General features: G+C 32.3%; 1 protein-coding gene across 1 annotated transcript in view; it reads right to left on the minus strand.

The window, feature by feature from the left end:
* Positions 1 to 20,306, minus strand: part of AGTPBP1 (ATP/GTP binding carboxypeptidase 1) — a 169,221-nt gene that overhangs the window by 93,114 nt on the left and 55,801 nt on the right. The window contains exons 5-11 of the mRNA XM_082656425.1: positions 19,382 to 19,445; positions 18,824 to 18,970; positions 18,090 to 18,221; positions 16,219 to 16,312; positions 10,221 to 10,258; positions 6,996 to 7,204; positions 5,281 to 5,458 (exon numbers count right to left, since the gene is read on the minus strand). Coding sequence (XP_082512551.1) covers positions 5,281 to 5,458; positions 6,996 to 7,204; positions 10,221 to 10,258; positions 16,219 to 16,312; positions 18,090 to 18,221; positions 18,824 to 18,970; positions 19,382 to 19,445 — 862 coding nt within the window. The remainder of the gene's footprint in view (positions 1 to 5,280; positions 5,459 to 6,995; positions 7,205 to 10,220; positions 10,259 to 16,218; positions 16,313 to 18,089; positions 18,222 to 18,823; positions 18,971 to 19,381; positions 19,446 to 20,306) is intronic.

Raw genomic sequence — 20,306 nt, forward strand, 5'->3', positions numbered from 1 at the left:
CCATTACCATTTTCCACATGCACATGAGGAAATCACCATAGGAGATGATGCAAACAAAAAGAATCTTTTTCCTTTGATGACCTGGTGGACAGAGGCCTACTGTCCAGGATCACCTACCCATCTTCTGTATGGGTATGTGAGAGAAAAAAAAAATCTATCTCATGGCAGTGTAGCAAATAGGCTCTGGAGACAGAATATCTAATTCAAATCTTGGCTCCTTGAGTTACTAACTAGTTGACCTTGAGCAAGTTACATAAGTTATTTGTGTCTCAGTTTCCTCATCTATAAAATGGAAATACCCACACATACTGTTCTTGGGAGACTTAAAGGAGTTAATATATATAACGTGCCAGGCAAAGAGTATGTGCTATATGGGACTTCCCTGGTGGTGCAGTAGTTAAGAATCCGCCTGCCAATGCAGGGGACATGGGTTCAATCCCTGGTCTGGGAAGATCCCACATGCCATGGAGCAACGAAGCCCGTGCGCCACAACTACTGAGCCCATGCGCCTAGAGCCCATGCTCCGCAATAAGAGAAGCTACCACAATGAGAAGCCCATGCACCGCAACAAGGAGTAGCCCGCACGCAGCAACAAAGACCCAGCACAGCCAAAAAATAAATTAATTAATTTATTTCTAAAAAAGAGAGAGTATGTGCTATAAAAACGTCTGTTATTACTATTGTTGCTTGAGGGACTGTGGTACTGTACTGGGTCACTGTGTAACAGCAGCTCAGTCTATCCTAACAGAGTTACGAAATTGCTCTAAATTCTTTCAGAAATAGACCACACAAAGTAAGTATTTATATTGCATAGAGTAACTGGGTCTATTTATGTCAATGTACTAATGCCAGTTAGTCGTGGATAAACATAGGAAAAACTGACATTTGGTAAAAGAACTGTTAGGAAAAAAGAAGGTACTGAATTCAGAAAAACCTATTGCAAATAAGAAAGACAACTCCTTGGATAGGGAGAAGGGAAAATGCAGTTCAGTATCAAAGAGAAAATATGTTTTTAATTTTTAGGCAAACCTGTCAAATATCTTCCTTTATAGGTATTTTTCCTTTGGTTTCATACTCCAGATGTGAAAGGTCATATAGCTTAGGGTGTCTGAGACCTTCTTTTCTATTCCAATGATCTATTCTTGTACCATCACCAATATATATCAATTATTATAACTTAATCTCACAATTAAAATCAGGGAATATAAATCATCCTTGTTGTTAGTTTTCAAAATGTCCTTGGCTCATTTATAGTGAAGACAAAAACATAGGAAAAAACTTAAATGGCTATCAATAGGAAACTAGTTAGATAAATTATACTGTATCTGTATGATATAACAATTAAAAGGTACAAGTCAGCACTTTCCATAAGGTTTTGGAAAGTATATTTCAAGGGGTTTATTTTGTTCGTCCTATTGCTCCTATAAATGTGATCTTTCCCTTTGTGTTTTCTGTTACTGTTTTTTGTTGATACATACATATACATACACACATGCGCGCACGTACGCACACAAAAGAAAACTAGTGAATTTTATTCATCTATCTTGTAAACAAGACTTCACTGAACTTTTATCTGGTCTAAGATACATTTTATAATTGATTTGCTTGGATTTTCCACATGAGGAATAACATCCTCTGCAGACAATGATATAATTTTATCTCACTCTTTTAATGATTAATACCTTTCCTTTCCCTGTCTCACTGATTTGGCCAGAGTTTTCAAAACAATGTTAACTAATAATGGTTGAGAAAGGCTTCCTCTAACACTTCATAACTATTTGTGATGTTGGTTGCTGATCTGAGTTAGATAATACTCAGCTAGCATGGAAAATATTCCTTAAGAAATTTTATCTGGAATTAATAATGATTTTTATCAAAACTCTTCACAGCATTTATTAAGATAATCATTGGTTTTCTTGCTTTGACCTACTGATAAATTTTAATTAAAGTCTTAATATTACAATAAACTTACTTTCTAAAATAATCCTTACTTTGTCAAAGTGTCCTATATCTGAAAATGCCGCTCAATTCAATATTCTAGTATTTTAGATTTTTATATTTATTTTCATGAGTGACAATGATCTGTAAGTTGTTTCAGGTTATTCTTACCAAGTTTTGATTTCAGCAACATACTAGCTTCTAAACTTTTCTTTTTTTTCTATGCTCTGGAAAATAAAGCATAGGAAAATTCCTTGAAAGTTGAGAGAACTAATCTATAAAGTCATCGTTGTTTGGTGTCTTCACTGAAGGCAACTTGATTGCATATTCAGTTGTGGGTTTGCTACTATTTAAGTCAATTTTAGTTATTTATATTTCCCTAAAATATTGTCCATCTCAATCATATTTTCAAATGTATTAACATGAGCTATCTTCAGCATCCACTTAGATTGACTGGATCTCCTCTATTTAACTTACCAAGAACTTAGAGGTATATTAAAATCACCCACTAATGCTGTGTTTCTATCAATTTCTCCATATTATCCAAATAATTATAGCTTTATCTACCTTTGTTCTAGTGCTTGGCACACTTGTTATTATCTAGCTTGTATAAAATCATCTTGGATATCTTGCTTTAAACATTTTGTTCTGTATTTATATTTTGTGGGGTAGTAATAATGTCTTCCTCACCTTTCTTGAGCTGAGAAAAACAGATACACAGTTGCCAATCTGTTTATTTTAAGCTTTCAGTCTTGCTGTTTTAAGAGTTTCCAGGATGTATCAGCTACTTAGATTTTGTTTTTAACCCAACCTGAGAGTCTCTTTTTTTTTAATGGGGGTATTTTATCCTTTTAGATATCTTATTACTGAAACTGATTTGCTTGTTCTCACTTTGTATTCAGCATTTTCCGGATTTTGTGCATCTTGGAAATTTTCTTACTTTTCTATAGCAGTGATGGATGGACCTCTTCAAGAATTTTTTCCAAGAAGGAATATACATTATTTTATACAGAATTTCAAAGGGTTCTTAGTCTCTGAGGTCCATCCATGGATTCCTATGGTTCAGTAGATTCTAGTCCAAGGATCTCTGCTCTAGATGTTACTTTTACATTTTGAAACACATATTTGGGCCACTATTTCTATAATTACCATCTTAGAAATACAACAATATTATAATTTAAGAAATCTATGAATATAAATTGTAAAAGACCCAGTTTACTATAGCCGTATATTATGTATCTTTCACCAAAAATTAGTTGATATATTTCAAAATAATAGTAGAGCAACTATTTAGTATTACATAATTAACAATTTGTAATGTTAAATACAATTACTCTACTACCATGTCTTCTCCGTTCTTGACTTAATTCATCACTGGCCTGGCTGAAGTATTATTTCATATAATTACTTCAGAAGGGTTCCTGGGCAATATGCTTCTGTACCCTTGCATATCTAAGAATATGTCACCTTCACATATGGGTGGCTTCTAATAAGGGTTCAGAAATCTTGAGTCAGAACTCTTTTCCTTCAAATCTCCAGAGTCTGCTTCACTATCTTTTGGCATTAAATGTTTAAGAGAATAAGTCTGGAGGCCAGCTCAATTCATCCATTAACAAATGTTAAATGCACATTTATTATAACTCATGCAATCTAACGCATGCTGAGGATAAAATGAAGGTAAAAACAACAGTCTTAGCTTCGTGGAATTTACAGTCTAACTGAGGATGGTAAAAAATAATGAAAATTGTGATAAATTTAATGAAGCCTGATATGTGAGAAAATGATGGAGAGCAGGGTGTTTTCCTTGTGTCTAGGCAATTGCTATTAGAACCCTGCTCTCACATCTCATTCATGAAGCCTTCTTAGTCAATTAAAGTCTCCATTTCTAGTTCAGTGAACCATCAGTCTGAAATGATGCAGAAAAGGAGCCCTCAGAAAAATATTATCTCTGTCTTTTTTTTCCCCATGTTTGATATATTCCCTGCACTACAAGTCAGCTTTCTCTATCCATGTGATTATTCTGGACACTGAACAAAGAACACTCTGGGGTATATCCTATCTCTCTCCCAGTGTTACTACCTGCCACATATAGTGAAGTCTCACAAGCTTTCTACCAGTTAGAACACCACTTAAACCTCCATAATCCTACACTGAGAGAAAGAAATTCCAACAGCTCCTTGACTCTCCCTCCAAATTAGGTACTAGTGGCCCTCAACCTGGAGCCAGAGATACTGCATTTCATAGAAGGGTGAATAGAGTTGACACTCTTCCTTAATCTATTCTTTTCTCCAACATGTTTGTTGCACACCCTATGTTTATTCCATGAGAATGCTCCTTTTATCTAGTTTTCAGATTCTGTACAGATTTTTCCCCTATTTTTGAAGTCTGTTGGCAATTTTAAATGGAATGAGAAGAAGCAATTAGATCACTGTTTTCACTTAGCGATGTTTAATCAAGTCCCAGACTTAGACTTTTAAACCTTTTAAAGGAAGTTTCTGAATAATCCATTTTGATATTTTGTATAGACTAAACTTCTACTTTAATAATTAAATACTTTAGAAATGCAATCATAACAGTGAACTCTGTGATATATACCATAGGTAAATCTATATCAAGGATAATAAACTAATTATAATTACTTAAAAATTTTCTTAAATCACTTCAAAGCATTGCTTTTAAATATAATTAAAAACCTCTTACTTTTTTAAAAAGTGATCACCTAACAAGAAAATACTTTAGAAATTCTATTAATAGCCTAGACTACTTTCTCTTTTGAATTTTGCTGTGTCTTATAAAAAAATTCTGCTTTTTCCCCACATTAAGAAGTGGAAACTCTTACTTCCTTTGCTATGTACACAATATTGCATCAAAAATGACAAAGAGCCAATTTATGATATTTTCATATTTTCTATCAGGTAAGTAACTGTGCAAGTTTTGTTAAACATAAACTGTAACATGCTTGATGATTAGACACCTTTAACTTTAAAAAATGAAGTTCATTAAAAAGCTACAAATGTAAGCTCAAATAGAATTACCTAAACAGTTAATGTTTACATTCTTAGATTTTGAAAATTTATATAAACTATCAAATACTGTTCCTGTGTGGTACTTAAAGTTTTTCACAATTCACAGTTCCACATATGTAGTACACCCCACATTCCTTCCCTTAATTAATCAATCTCAATTTCTTATATTTGAAGAAATATTAACTAAAAAATAATATGAAGGTTTATCGTGTTCATTAAAACCTTCTTTTGCTAGGGAGATGAACCAAAGCAAAAATAGATAAAGTCACACAATTCCAATAACCACTGAAAGCCAGCAAGAAGCATGTGGTCCTACCTTCAGGGGGTAAACTGTAGAGCTGGGCCACAGGTCCAGTCACAGGAATAACTGGTAACTGGAAATGGAAAGAACTTTTAATCGTTGGGAGTGGCAGGCGATTTTTAGGGAAACACTTCCTCATTATCAGACTGGAGGTGTTGACAAGAGGATCAAGGGTCCTGACTGCCAAACATTCCTGTTTTATAAGAAAAGAAAAAAAAGATAATGTGCCTTTGGTGAATAAGCGAAACAATTTTACATGACTTCGGAAAGTAATACATTAATAATTTTCAGAAGGCAAATACCACAAAAAAATTTAACATAATTATAAAACAGCTTTGACTAATCAGAAATATCTCTTTTTAAGTAAGAACCTCATATGGCAAATTTAGCAGTAATTTTCCTTAAATATTTTAACTAAGCAGAAATCAGTACCATCTCCGGTACCAGAAGTCTCCAAAGCACTAAGTAATATCTATGAGTGACTTAGGGAGCATTTAGCAAGCCTAGGGTATAAAATAAAAATGAAAATTTAAGGGAAGAAGAAAAAAAGAAGATTACGAAATTAAGACAGGTGTAAAAAATAAAAAGGAATGTGCATTTGGCTGAGCCTTTCTCAAAATTCTATCAGTTATCATGCAATAGCACCCCTAATAAGTTAGCTGTTCAACTTATAAAAGAATAGCCTGAATATCACAATTTTAAGTTTTAAGAGTTTAATTTGCTATCCTGGTATCTAATCTTGAGAAGGACTAGTGAACAGGGAATTTGAAACTATTTCATATAACACTGTTATTATTATTGACAATTGACATCTAGATGGCTTTAGATGGCACTTTGATAACCTGTGAAGTTTTCAGTAGAAATCTTCACACCTGACCTGTCAAAACAGATGAAAAACTAAGGCTCATAAATGTGAAGTGGCATAAACAAAGTCACCCAATTCTTCCTCATATATCAAATATCCATCACTGTCTATATTAGGAATAGTAAAAATAAGTGCATGTGATTGATCTAGAAAAGAAAAAGCTAAGAGTTAACATAAAATATGTGTTCTTAACTACTCTCACACAGAAAAAGATTATTTGTTGTGTGTAAGACCAAGAGGGCACAACCAAGGTGACTGGTTGGAATTTTCAAGACAGATTTTGTTCTAATAATTATAGCCTTGTAAAAATAAAAGGTTACTTTGCAATATCCTCACTCTACAGATGCTAGAATCTTGCTAAAGATATTGTTGAGAAGGATTATGCATAAGATGGCTGGCAGAACCAGGATTCCTAACTCCAGGTTTCACTTCTGTACCTGCACTATTTAAAAATATTCTCTCCAGAAGAAAGACCAAGAACACTCACAAACAACATATCTGCCTTACCAGCCATAAAGGATTTGTGAATACTTATGAGGGGAACATACAAAACTGAGTATAGCCAACTGCACACCTTAGAAAACGAGGCTATATGGAATTCCTTCCTGCCCAGTGGAGAGATTTATATACATCTCCCTTTTACGTATGGGGGAAAAAATCTCATATTGCAGAGATATGCACTGAGCACTTTCTCGAACTCAGTCTGATGTCACATTTGAGAAACGATTGTGCCTTTTGGCTTTCGGATTTTTTTAATATATTTATCATACTTTTTGAGTATTTTTAGAAATACTAAGTATTCTTAAGAACCAAATCCTATCATTAATAGGTAATCATAATAACAGGAAGAAAATTAAAAACTCACTTGTGAAGTGTTATAAAGAATTTTCATCCCATTGGCATCAATAAATGCTTTTCTTCCCAACTTGATGCTTGTAACACTTTTTAAACTCTGTAAAATTCCTTTTCGAATGAGCATGTTTCTATGCCGATTATCATGGCGGTGCCAATCTACATAAATTGTTAAAAGGACTTGGACATATCCTCTGTCTACAGCTCTCCTGGCATTTGTTTCTTTAACAAAAGAAAATTGAGAAAATATTTTTTAAATAATAAGAGACACTGGTAGAATAAATCAAATTAAAAACATAACCACAATACTGGAATGAAGTCTTACAATACTTTTCCAAAAATAAATGGCAACCACATATTTAAATATTTTTTAGCTAACAACATAAATATGACAAGTTCCAGGGTAATTTTCCAGAAACCTGCCCATATATTGTTTTGTGGTTAATAAATATCAAAATATCTTTAACACAATTAAGGTTGTATATTTTTAAATGTTAATACTAACAAAACTTTCATATATTTTAAAACTTATGAATATACTGACTTTCATTACACCAAAAGGAATATATAAGCCTTTAACTCACTAGCTGTGACTATGATTTTGTTAAAAGCCATTATCATTATCGCAACTTCTATTACAATCTTTGTGTGAAATAAACTCCATTGGATTGCAGCTCCTACTACAAATTGTATGTTTCTATTGAAATTATTTTAAATTTTAATTACCCCCACAATTATATATAAATATCCATGCCACAACAAAGCTAAGTGAAAAGTACTTAAACAACTTTTTAGTAAGTGAAATGTAAGAAGCATTATATGATTAGAAGATAGCGCTTTATTGTCATTAATTTTTTAATATATGAAAAAACTGCATCAAAATTTTTTTTTGTAAACAGTCAATTTTATTGGGGTAAAATTAACAGAAATAAATTCATAAATTTGATGTACTTCATTTTTTTAATGTTAATATTTAAGATTTTTAACCAAAAGGGTGCATTTCACTAAGATGAGAGCAAGGGGATCGTATCTTAGCAACATCCTGAGCCACCCAGCACCACATGGGTGGGCCAATGATAAGAGTGCAAGATAATGTGGAATACCAACCCATCTGAGGTTGTTTACTTAGAAAGATATACCAATCTCTTCCTCATCTACATTTAAATATAAAATGACCACCTGGCTCATGGCATGGACACTAAGATAATGCAACAGTAAGGCTGTGCTGCTTTTAGTTGCCTGAAAGAATTACTACAGTTTTAAATGTGCTAATACCCACCTAAAACATAAAGACACTGAGATCAACAAACTTATTAATGCCCTCTTAGAAATTATGTTCTGATATTTGAGAGCTGGAAGAAACTCACAGGGGCAGGAAGGGAGCACTTTCTTATGTAAAAGGTTTAATACCTCTGTTGTGTCTGGAAGAGATAGTTTGTTAAGGCTGTGGCTATCTATAGAACAGTTCAATAGGTCTGACTAACAATAGTTTCATGTATTTTAAACAAATATACATATTTTGTTTACACCAATTGGAATATATAAGCCTTTAGTTTACTAGCTTCTTAGTATTACCAGTAATACTTAAAAGATATCACTATCATAATGTCTTTTAAGAATCACTGTAACTCCTATTACAAACTGTGTTTCCACTGGAATTCCCAAAAGCCTAAATGGTATTTATGAGAAATATTTAAATTCTTTATTGAAGATCAAATTAAAAACTTGTGCATAACTCAAACACAGGTGCTGAGTGACTCTTAAGAGAAGTGAGCAGATCTATCTGCAATCCAGGATCATTTACTTGTCAGTTACTTTTTTGATGGAGCAAACAAATATGTTTGCCCACCATCCTCCTTTGAAGGAGAAGAAGGGAGGGAGTAAAAGGAAGCTTATTATTTAAAACTGAAGATATCAGCATTTCAGTCATTTTAGGTTAACTGATTTCTAAAAATACTTGAAACTTAGAGTTTTAGTTTTTACTGACTTTGAATTAGTGACTTTGTCATAGTGATTCTGAAAATTAGTAAGCTTTAATAAGAGTTTAGTTTTAATGGCTATTTTAATCTACTCTAAATCAAAAAAAATATGCCTACATTAATTTAAAAATTAATCTTTAAACAATTTGAACCACAAAGGCAGGGAAGGCACATCAAAGCAAGGCTACAAATATCTTTGAAATTAATCCAAATATTCTAATCTTGGTCTAAAGTTTATCAAATCATATATGAAAACAAAGCTACATAGCTAATCTAATTGAATAACACACATTTCATTTCAAGGATAAAACTGTTAACTGAATTTTATGCACTCTAGTATATAATAGTAATACCTAAGGTGATTCTTTAAATTTAATAAATCATTACCAAATATCAGATTCTCAATCAATTAATCATTTGCTACTGTCCTTCTCATCAAACTTAAGGGCAAGTTGGTCTCACCATCAATAGACAGTTTGGGGAAAAATAACATTGAAAGCCATCAACATAGATCTTTAGGACTAAATGTTATTGTGGTTAAATAAGATGTTAATTTAATCAACCAATGGAATGGGGGAATGGGAGTGCTAACAAAAATTAATATTTAAAATACAGACACTGAGTATCATGGAGAGAAAAAAAGCACATAATGCAGATGGTTACTCTCCAAAAAAAAAGCACCATATTGCGTTAAGACACATTTCCTCCAATACTTCAATTTTGAAGATTAAAAAAATTGTGCTTTAGTCTGTAAATGCATTTAGTAAAATGTATATTTACATTAAGTCATTTTTAATGTTATACATTTGAATTTTATGGTAGAAATAAAACTTCTAATAAAGAGGTCCTAACTGAAAATCATATGTTACATAGAGACAGTAGTTGTCAAAGATACTCTTCATGGTAGATGTTCTCAAGGCCATGTTAGCATCACTTTTTCAAAATGATAGTATATAATATTTACATATTACTTTCCCCTACTAACAAGGCTTTATGTTTATGAAAGTAACTTAGAAAAAGGAAGTCAATATACTTGAATAAATTATATGAATGTACTGATAAATTAGAGCTCAATAAACATAAATGATCTTAGATATATATCAATCGACTGTACTAAAAGATAAAATCAACTTTGACATTAAATTATTATGAACAAGCTTTATAAACATAAACTAAATCTACATTTCCAGTTTCTTTAACATAGTAGACAGAATACTCAGAAAAATAGTATCTAGTATTTCTAGTATTTAAAAACTTACTTGATTTTAGCAATGCAGCAAGGGTGTCTAAAGCAACCCTGTCAACATGAGAAAACACAAACAACAACAAAACTAGTAAAATTAATCTACAATAGTAAATTCATACAATCTTTTCAGATAAGTAATTAGTATCTACTCCAAACGTCATTCCTGTTATAATCAATTACATATGCTGTTTCTCTATATGCCTCACTTCGTTCAGGTTAAAATTGGATATGAGGAAGATTGAAATATCAATAAAGAAGCACCAAAAAAAAATGTTTAAGAAAGAAAAAGAAGAAAATTAACAATGTCTAAGTCTTCATATCAGAGGTTAGGTGAATGGAATCATTGTACCTGTGTCTGACTGGGACAGAGTTCACAAAGGAATAATACTAAGAATCATAGATTCTGATTCACAAAAAAATTAAAACAAAAACAAGTTTTAACACAAAGTTTGCAACTACAAAATTCTATAGATATTCGTAGCTATCTGACTTCAAAGTATTTTAGTTCTATCAAGCAATAATCCTAACACTTAATGTGATAACAAATGTAAAATATTTTGGAACTAGGAGGTTTGGGGAGAGGAAGTATGAACCCTTAACATTTTTCAGCCATACGGCACCAAAGAGAATAATGACCTAATTAACATCTCAAAAATTCTCACTGCCCATTAGAGGACTTATATATTCTTTGAATATAAATGTGCAGTTACACACAGTGAAATCAGTGGCCATTAAGCAACTTTGAAAATATATATAACATCACTGTGGAAAACCTGTAATTCAAATATTTTTTTAAAAATGAGTTATTGAAGAAATGGAACTTTCAGGAACTTTAAAAATATAAGCCAGTACCTCTTAGTAAGATTTCAACAAGGATAATTAATTTGCATAAAAATATGTACACTGTCAAATTTAAGCATTTCACTCATCACTAAGCATTTGTTGAATGCCTACTAGATACCCACAGTAGCAGGTTCTTCATGGGTATAAAATTAGAAAACAAAGTTATCTCTTTCACAGATAATTTTACAATCTAGATAATGTAATAAAATGTACATATCTATGGAAAAACTACTCAAGAAATTAAAACTGAAAACAAGATAATAAAGTTAAAAAAGCTACATACACACTAGTGGTACACATAGCGTGACCAGATGATGACTTCTAAGATGACTTAGAAGATTTAAAACGGATACTGATTTAAGATGGATATTGGTTCAAAATAAAACCTGAAACAATAATCCAGGACTAGGTACAGACTAAGTGCTCATTTATAATAAATGCTCATTACTGCTACCCTCTAGAGCAAGTTGTTAACAGTTACATTTTGGTTTATTGACACAAATAAAGCAACCATATAAACATTTATTTATGATAACATTTGTAAAATAAAAACAACAGTATATGCTCTAAAAAATATAAACTCCTGCATGTAACTTTCTCAAAACAATGTGCAGTTTTGGTAATGGCAAGTTAAAAGTAAATGAAAACTATAAAATTATAACAGAATTTTCACAGCACTGAATCATCAGTAAGAAACTTTTCATAATCTTATAATTATTCAATAAAATGCACTTAAGACTGTAAAACTATCAGAATAAGGATGACTTTTAAATTGGTCAAAATCAGAACTAAATGGATCTTCTAAGTACAATGGCAATTTTGGGGAAAAAAGACTTCATTCAGCAAGGCCTGACAAATGCCAAAAATTGTTACATATGCCTTGTATATGTGTTTTCTAGTTTAATTGTTAAAAAAAAAAATTCCTAGTCCACAGAATTGACACATTTTATGAATAAGGAAACTAAGGATTTCAGAATATAATATGCCTAGGGTCACATAAAAACTAAGTGATATGAAAAATAAATCATACAAGATTCTTGTTGAGAAAGAAAATTATGAAATCAGAAATGTCAGTCTCCTCCAAAAAGATATGTTGAAGTCCAAACCTCTAGCACCTCAGAACGTGGCCTTATCTGGAAACAGGGTCTTTGCAGATGCAATTAGTTAAAATGAAGTCATGTTGGAGTAGACTGCCCTTAATCCATCAACACAGATGCTCTTATAAAAAGAGGGAAGACTATTTGAAGACAGACACACAAGGAGAGAACACCATATGATGACAGAGGCAGAGACTGAAATGTTGCACCTACAACCAAAGAACACTAAAGATTGCCAGCAAACCACCAAAAGCTAGGAATAAGCAAGGAAGGATTCTCCCCTGCAGGTTACAAAGGGAACACTGGTCCTGCTGACAAGTTGATTCTGAACTTCCAGCCTCCAGAGACAATAAATTTGTTATTGTAAACTACCAACTTTGTACTAGGTACTTTGTTACAACAGTCCTAGGAAGCTAATACAATTGCTTAGAGGCAATCATCTGCAATGAACTCAGAATTTTCCCATCTACAGCTAAGTCTTAATTCAAAATTTAAAAAATCTTAACAGCACTTTCAGAAACAGTCTTTCTGCCTGCTAGCAGTTGTTTACAACACATTTGAACCAAACAGAAATGCTCTGACATTTTCTAAGCCTTAAACTACATGTTTTTCTCTTGATGTTTATTCTTCAATGCTGCCAAAACTGGATATGCACCCAATTCCTTCTGCCCATCATGCTTGTTCCACAGCCCCATTAGATGAAAAGAAATTATGAAGTTTGGTGCAAAGTCGTCTTGACAGTTTTACCAAGATGTTTTTTAAAAGGTATTTTTAAAAACTTCAGTACTAAGGAATTTCTGCAATTCTATATCAGTTATAAGCCAGTATGAATTTATAATATAAAAGTTACCCAACAATTACAGAATAGTATTTATTGAAAAGTACATTTTTATATGTTGATTAGAATTTCTCAGCACCAATATTTTATACTTCCTCATATATTTTTCAGTCTTCACAAGTCCCACACAGAATAACATAACTAACATGGCTTTGAAAGCAGCCTGTGGCTTATTCATTTGGGAGCAGTGAGGGAGGAGAAACTGAAGCCCCAGGTACTCATGAAGTTATTTAAGTTGCGGGGGGAGTCAATCCTTGCAATAACCTCCAAACCTGTAGTGAAACTCAGAAAGAGTTACAATAGCTTTTAGAGTTGCTTCCTTCTAGATTAACAGTGTTTAAATCCAAAACCTAAAATTGGAAAGGAAAGGAAATTCTAAAGGAAAGCACCGCTCTTCAAACATAAATAATAACCCTCAATCTTCTTCAACTAACTAAATGCACGGCATTAAGGGGAGGAAGAATTGGTATACAAATGCTCTAGATGTTGAGATTGTTTAATTAAGGGGGAGATCCTACAATTATTCAAAATAATAAAGGAATCATGATATAGATGTCTGGTCAATGAATAGTTTTTCCTTTTTAAAGTAAAAATAAAGTTTAAAGAGTTTTTCTTTTTAAAATATAGAAAAAAGAATGAAGGAATAATGTAGATAATTTACATTCCTTTCTCAGAAGTTTAGACCCACTGATTTCTACATGGTTTTGGAAATAGTCCATGTTGTATATTATACAGATACTTGTGAAATGTTCTTTTCTCATAGGAACTTTTTATATTAGGTTTGGTAACTTGGTTACAATAGAGTAATGTAGATCTTAAGTAGGAGATCATAACCAAGATCAAGATTAATTTTAAAGTACTTTAAAGATCAAGAAGAGAAAAGCCATAAAAATTTTAAAGATAAAGAATATATTTTTAATATTAACTAGGATTCATGCACATCCACATTACTACATTACTTACCTAAACTAATTACACTGCATTAATATAGCCATTGTGCTAATTACAAGAATTAACTCATTAAATCCTCATAACAACCTTATGATGTAGGCACAAATACTACCATTTTATAGACAGGAAACTGGGGCATAAAAAGTTAGGCAACTTACTTCATATCATGAGGCCAGTAAGAGCTAACACGCAAATCAAGTTCTGCCGAGCTCCAAAGCCCACTCACTACACTACATCAATTCTGGAAGTTGGTTTTACTAATTGTGAACAATCATTTTCTTTATCTTGTCACATTTCATCAGATGCTCTAAGACTGTGTGTATGATCTTTATATAAGTAAATATGCTGTCATCCCACCAAATAATATTTAATAAATAATTATATGTGCAAGTAAGCTTCCATTTTCAAGCAGGGTAAAAGCTAAACATCTGGCCTTTATTAAGTAAGGGTGAAAAGACTGAGTATGTTCTGGACATTATTCATTTGTAAAATTTAACCAAACAGTTGATGTGGACAAGTTCTTCCTTATAAAAGAATCACAGCTAATAAAAGTAGAAAGAATGAGAAAATTATTGAGAAAATAATTCCAAAAAGGTTTATTATTAAGAAAAGGTTTTTTATTGAGAAAAAGGTTCCAAAAAGTCACTATTTTGGAACCTTTTAAGAAATAATGGATCAGGCAATGCTATGAAATATTGCTAAGTTTTTAGGTGAAAGGGGATGGAACATTTCAACACAATGATTTTCAGTGGTGCAAAACAGAGACCCAGCACCACCTATGAAATATTTTGACCATTAAAAAAAAAAAAAACAAATCTAATCAAGCCTCAAGCTCCATCAGTCTACAGAAAATTTGAGGGATATACCTACAAATTAAGTGATCCCAGTATACAGTCATCTTAATCTATGTTGGGACATTCTATAAGATGCCACCCAGTTCCTTCAACAAATAAAACAGAACGGAAAAGTAGGGGGACTGTTATTGACTGCAAAAAATTACAAGACTTATCAATCAAGTAGAATGTAGAGCCCTTATTTGGATCCTGATTTGAACAAGCCAACTGTAAAAAAAAAGACATTCCTCAGACAATCCGAAAATATTAGATGATCTTAAAGAATTATTAATATTGTTGAACAAAGAAATGATACTTTGGTAACACTAAAAGAAAAAAACTATGTCTGATAGTGATCATACTAAAGAATTTACAGTATAAACGTCATGGCTGATATTTGCTTTAAAGGGCATTTGGAGACAACTGGAGAAAACTAAACACACTGGATTTTAGATTGTGTTAGGGAATTAATCATTTTGTTGAGTATGATTACAGTATTATGGTTATTTTTTAGGTCCCTATTTAGCAGAGTTACATAATGAAATATTTAGGAGAAAAGTGAGAAAATATCTGGTATTGGCTTACAGAAATTCATATATATGTGGAAAACATCTGGGATTTGCTTAAAAATACCCCAGGAAAAATAAATAAAAGTCTGGAGGGGGAATAAATGAAACAAACATGGCAGAATGTTGATAACTGTTGAATATAATAAGTAATAATTAATATAAGTGCTGTATTTGAAAAATTCCATAATAAAAATTTTTTTTAAAGAATGACCATTAATTTGGCTTAAGAAAGTACTAAATATAATGAAATAACTGAAACTGCTTTCATTTTGAGGTTGAGAGACCTACAAATGAATGTGCATATGTGTGTATATATATTTATTTATTATTTATTTATTTATGGATGTGTGTGTGTGTGTGTGTGTGTGTGTGTGTGTATATATACACACACACACAAATACACACATATATAACACATATTTTGAGATATATATACATATCTCAAAGTAAGAAAAAGAATAACATGATTTTGACAAAGAAGAAATGTATAAAGTTAAAATATATCCAGATAATTGTAAGACTGAAGGAAGTAGTCATTAAAAGACTGTAAAATTGGGTAGGGAATATAGTAGGCACTCAATAAATGTTTCTGAATGAATGATACTCTATAAATGGTCTTTTTTCCTATTATAGTATCTAGGAATGTTCAAAGTCTAAATTTCCATAACACTATGTTCAATGAATGTATCTAATTTTGATATATTTTTGAAGATTAAACTTTATACTAAAGAAAATCTGTATCATAATTAAATCACTATTTAAGAACTGAGAAAGGACCCTAGATACAATTTAACTCAACCTGCTCATTGTACAGATCAAGATGGTAAGGCCCAAAATAACAAAGGGTATACCTCTATTTACACTTAATACATTTACTCACTTCATAAGACTGGAATTCTTCTTACTAAATGGTCCGATGATTTTAAACATCAGTTCCACAACTCCATTTTTCCCTAAGGATACGGAATTCACAGCTGGGAAGGTGAAAAAAAAGATGTAAAGTGATTTAAAAACCTCAGTGAGTAGAAACGTATATACATGTGATACATAGCCAAAAATATATACAAATTGTTTAGTAAATGTGAACTCAAGTCCCTCGTAAAGTCCATCTTAGTCAATACTTCAAAGGAAGGGGGGTTTTTTTGCTTTATTTTTTAATGTTGCAGGGAAATTGCAGTTACATGTTGTTAAAACAAAGTGTTAGACAAAGGCGTGCCAATGGGAAGATGAGGTGGGAAAAGAAGTTAAAACAAATTATGAAAGGTCCTAGAAGCTGTTAATTCTTTCAACTGCAGGGAATTACCCAAAAGGAACAACAAATCAGATCTGCATTTTAGATACAGGTCAGATCTAACAGCATTGTAGGAAAGATGGATTTGAGAGACACATTAGGAGACTGTGGTCTAGGTGAGAGGTAATGAGGACCTTAACTAAAGCGACAGCAGTAGGGAAAAACAGGTACACTTTAGACAGAACATGCAAATAATTACCTAACCAGAAAATTGTGCCTAACATTTTCAATCCTGAACAAATATTATTTAAAAATTATAAATACAATGTTTACTGACCTCCTGGTGCTTAATTAAATAAAATGCCACCGAAAATGTAGTTCCTAAAGTTTTGTATGACAATTTTAATTTCCTCTATATCTGTTTATTACTCCATTATCGCTTCTAATTTTAGTCTGTTTTGTGTTCCTTTTTCCTTCATTCAGTGGTTTATCTGTTTTATTTTTAATCCAATTGTTTTATTTTTTAAATCAACTTTTGAAGATTTCATAACGTATTTTTTCTTTACTATTTCATTCCTCTGCTTTCCTTATGTTTATTGTTCTGTTCCTAATTTCTTTGTTTAAACAGCCAATTAATTCATTTCCTTATGTGCTTCTTAATTATTTAAGTGTTAATTATTTAAGTATTGAAAACTATTTTCCTGTGAGTACACCTTTAGCTATATTGTCAAAGTATAGATACAGATAAATAAATACACACACACACGCATCTACCACTTTGATTATCGTTATTTTGTGATGATGTTCTGCAATAATATGTACTGTACAGTCTCAATTCTAGGTGTTTTATTAATCATTCCAATCCCATAGTCAGGGAATAGAAGAAAATCCATACCTCAGGGGATTGGGACCTAATATTACATTAGTGAGAGAGGGAGAGAGAGAGAGAGAGAGAGAGTGAGTGTGTGTGTGTGTGTGTGTGTGTGTGTGTGTGTGTGTGCGCGCGCGCGCGCGCCCTTTGGGAGCCACTTCATCTGAGACTCTCTCCCTGTGATTACTGTTTTCTCCAGCTTCCTCAGAGGCTCCTGTGCTATTTATTTTCGGTTCTGCTACTTCCCTATTCATTACTGAAGAGAATTAGCTCCAGGTGACTATGCCACCACATTCCTTCCTTCTCAATTTTCCTCTCATCTGTGAAAATCCAAATACGCATAGCAGTTTTTCCAGCTTCCAATGTCCTCATATTCCTCCAAATCTTCTCCACAGGCCACCTACTCATCCCCCTTACTACATGCCTTTACAAACTGGGGGAATTAATGAGAATTCTGAAGATTTTGTCATCTCACCTTCTTACCCTACCTCACTTCTGTGGTGGGGTGTTAGAATTACAAAGAGCCATATTAAATATTCTCTTTCCTTGTCCACAAATTTTAGAGACTTATGAAGTTAAAGTACAGAATTTTCATTTTGCGTTAACTTCACAACACTGAGCTAACTAAAAGCTGCTCTGAAATACTCACAGTTGGCAGAATATACTCGTAAAAGCTGAAGACAAGGCAAAACCAAGCGATGATTCTGCAAATTCTGTTTGACCAAATTCAGGGTTATATTTAGAGCTCCATTAATTCTAGCTTTTGCTCCAAATTTTTTGTCTGTTTAAGAAAAATGAACAAACACAATTTATTCATATATAACTTCTGAATAAAATGAAATGTCATAAAACAATGAAATTTCTAAAACTAATATTGTAAATTCATATTATCAACTAAAAGTTGATCTGAGATAATTAAAGCTGTAATCATTTTCTTATATGATTATGATTAAAAGCTTAACTAGACTGTAAGCTTTTTAGGCACTGAGACGTGACTATAAGATGACTATTAATGAAAAGCAAACACATTCTACCTGCATGCTCCTCAAAGCATTCCCATCCACACTCCCTCCTTCTGGCCTCAACAATATCCATGTTATGTGTATCTTTTGTAACATATATATGCAGGGACACACACACCAAGACACACTTCTGACTTTAACGCATTTTTTCTTCCTTTTTCCACCATATGCAATAGAATTACTCAGGAATTTAGGATCCTAAATTCTTGCAGGTCACTAGTTGACTGTAAAAAGCATTCCATGACTCAGACCAAGACAAAGCAGTAGCATTTTAGATTGTAAAATTTACCAGTTTCAAGGCACACAGAATTGATGTAACAAAAACAGTTCCACCTGAGAGTCATACAAACAAAACCCTTACCTTTCGGTCCAATTTTTGCAAGAATGGAATGAATCTGCACCATTAACTCCTCATTCAGAGGAGATTCTTTGTTGGCGTTCATAAGTATCTGTAATAATATTTGTGAACCACCTTTGGAGACTAAGAAACTCGCTCTTCGACCTCCACCTAAGAAGTTTTTTGAAAGAAATATGTTGAAATCGCAAATTCTTCTATAACATATTAGATATCACAACCTGTTAGCTTTAAAGAAGTATTAAAAGTGATGACTTCAGAAAGCAAACAAATAGCATCAAAATAAAATTTTATTTTATTTATGTTAGTTTAAAAAATAGCGCAGACAGTAAATAAAAGTGATGCAAAACTCTACATTCAAGGCTCTAAAACATATGGGTTTGAGGGACACCAGAAGATACCAAAAACAAAGCAAGAACAAGAGTATGACATTTTCGCTTCCAAATTCCAATACTCAGAATAGCCTCTGTATGAGTATCAGAAAATTCCAAAAAAAAGTACACATGATGCATTTCTGATCATTGTTTACAAACAGAAATTACACCAAAGGAAACAAAAACTTACCAGCTGACACCAGCTCAACAAGAATGCTTAAGATATTAAGTGTAGTTTGAAGATCTTTCGTTTTCTGAAATAAATAGTTTATTTGCTTTATTAAAACATTGTAAATTTGTGATTCCCAAACTTTTTCTGTCTGTCGGGAACCATCTATATTTTACAGATGACCTTTTTGGTTTCTCTAAGAATAAACGTATTCAGGTTTTCACTATTCTCACACATCACTTCAGTCTCTTATTGTCCTTAAAATTTTTTGGAAATCATCTGAGCTATTATTTTCTTATTATCAAGAGGAATTAATTTGTCATTTGAACTCGTCAACTTCTACCAAATAGACAATACAAATAAATGTATTAAAATATAAAAGGCACTACAATGTAAATATGGTGACTATCCAGTGAGCTCCCCTCTCAAAAAGTAACTGCATTATCAATTTCTTGTGCATCCAGCAAGATACTGTACACACATAAAAGTAATCCATGTAAATACACATGTATACATAGATTTATTTCTCCAAATGGTATTACTGCTCTATAGATAACTATTTTTATACTGATATTTTTACATGTCAATAAATAGTTTCTTCACCCTTTTTTAAGGGCCACATGATATATTCCACTGCATGGCAATACCATTGTTTATGCAACCAGTCACCTATCAATGGGATATTTAAATTTTTTAAATCTTTTGCTATTAAAAATTGCAACCAAAACTAAGTACGTACACTTACAGGGAAGCAAGTACAACTGTACATGGGATAAATTCCTAGAATTTCTGGGTCAATGATATGGGCATTTATTTTGATAGTAGATATTACTAACTTGCTCTTCACTGAGCAATTTACACTCCAACCCACAATGCAGAAAAGTAACTATTTCCCAAAGTCTGAACAACCAATCTAATAAGAGAAAATGTTTAAATACTGTACTTT

Source organism: Grampus griseus (assembly GCF_964374135.1).
Source record: "Grampus griseus genome assembly, chromosome: 6".
Lineage (NCBI taxonomy): Eukaryota > Metazoa > Chordata > Mammalia > Artiodactyla > Delphinidae > Grampus > Grampus griseus.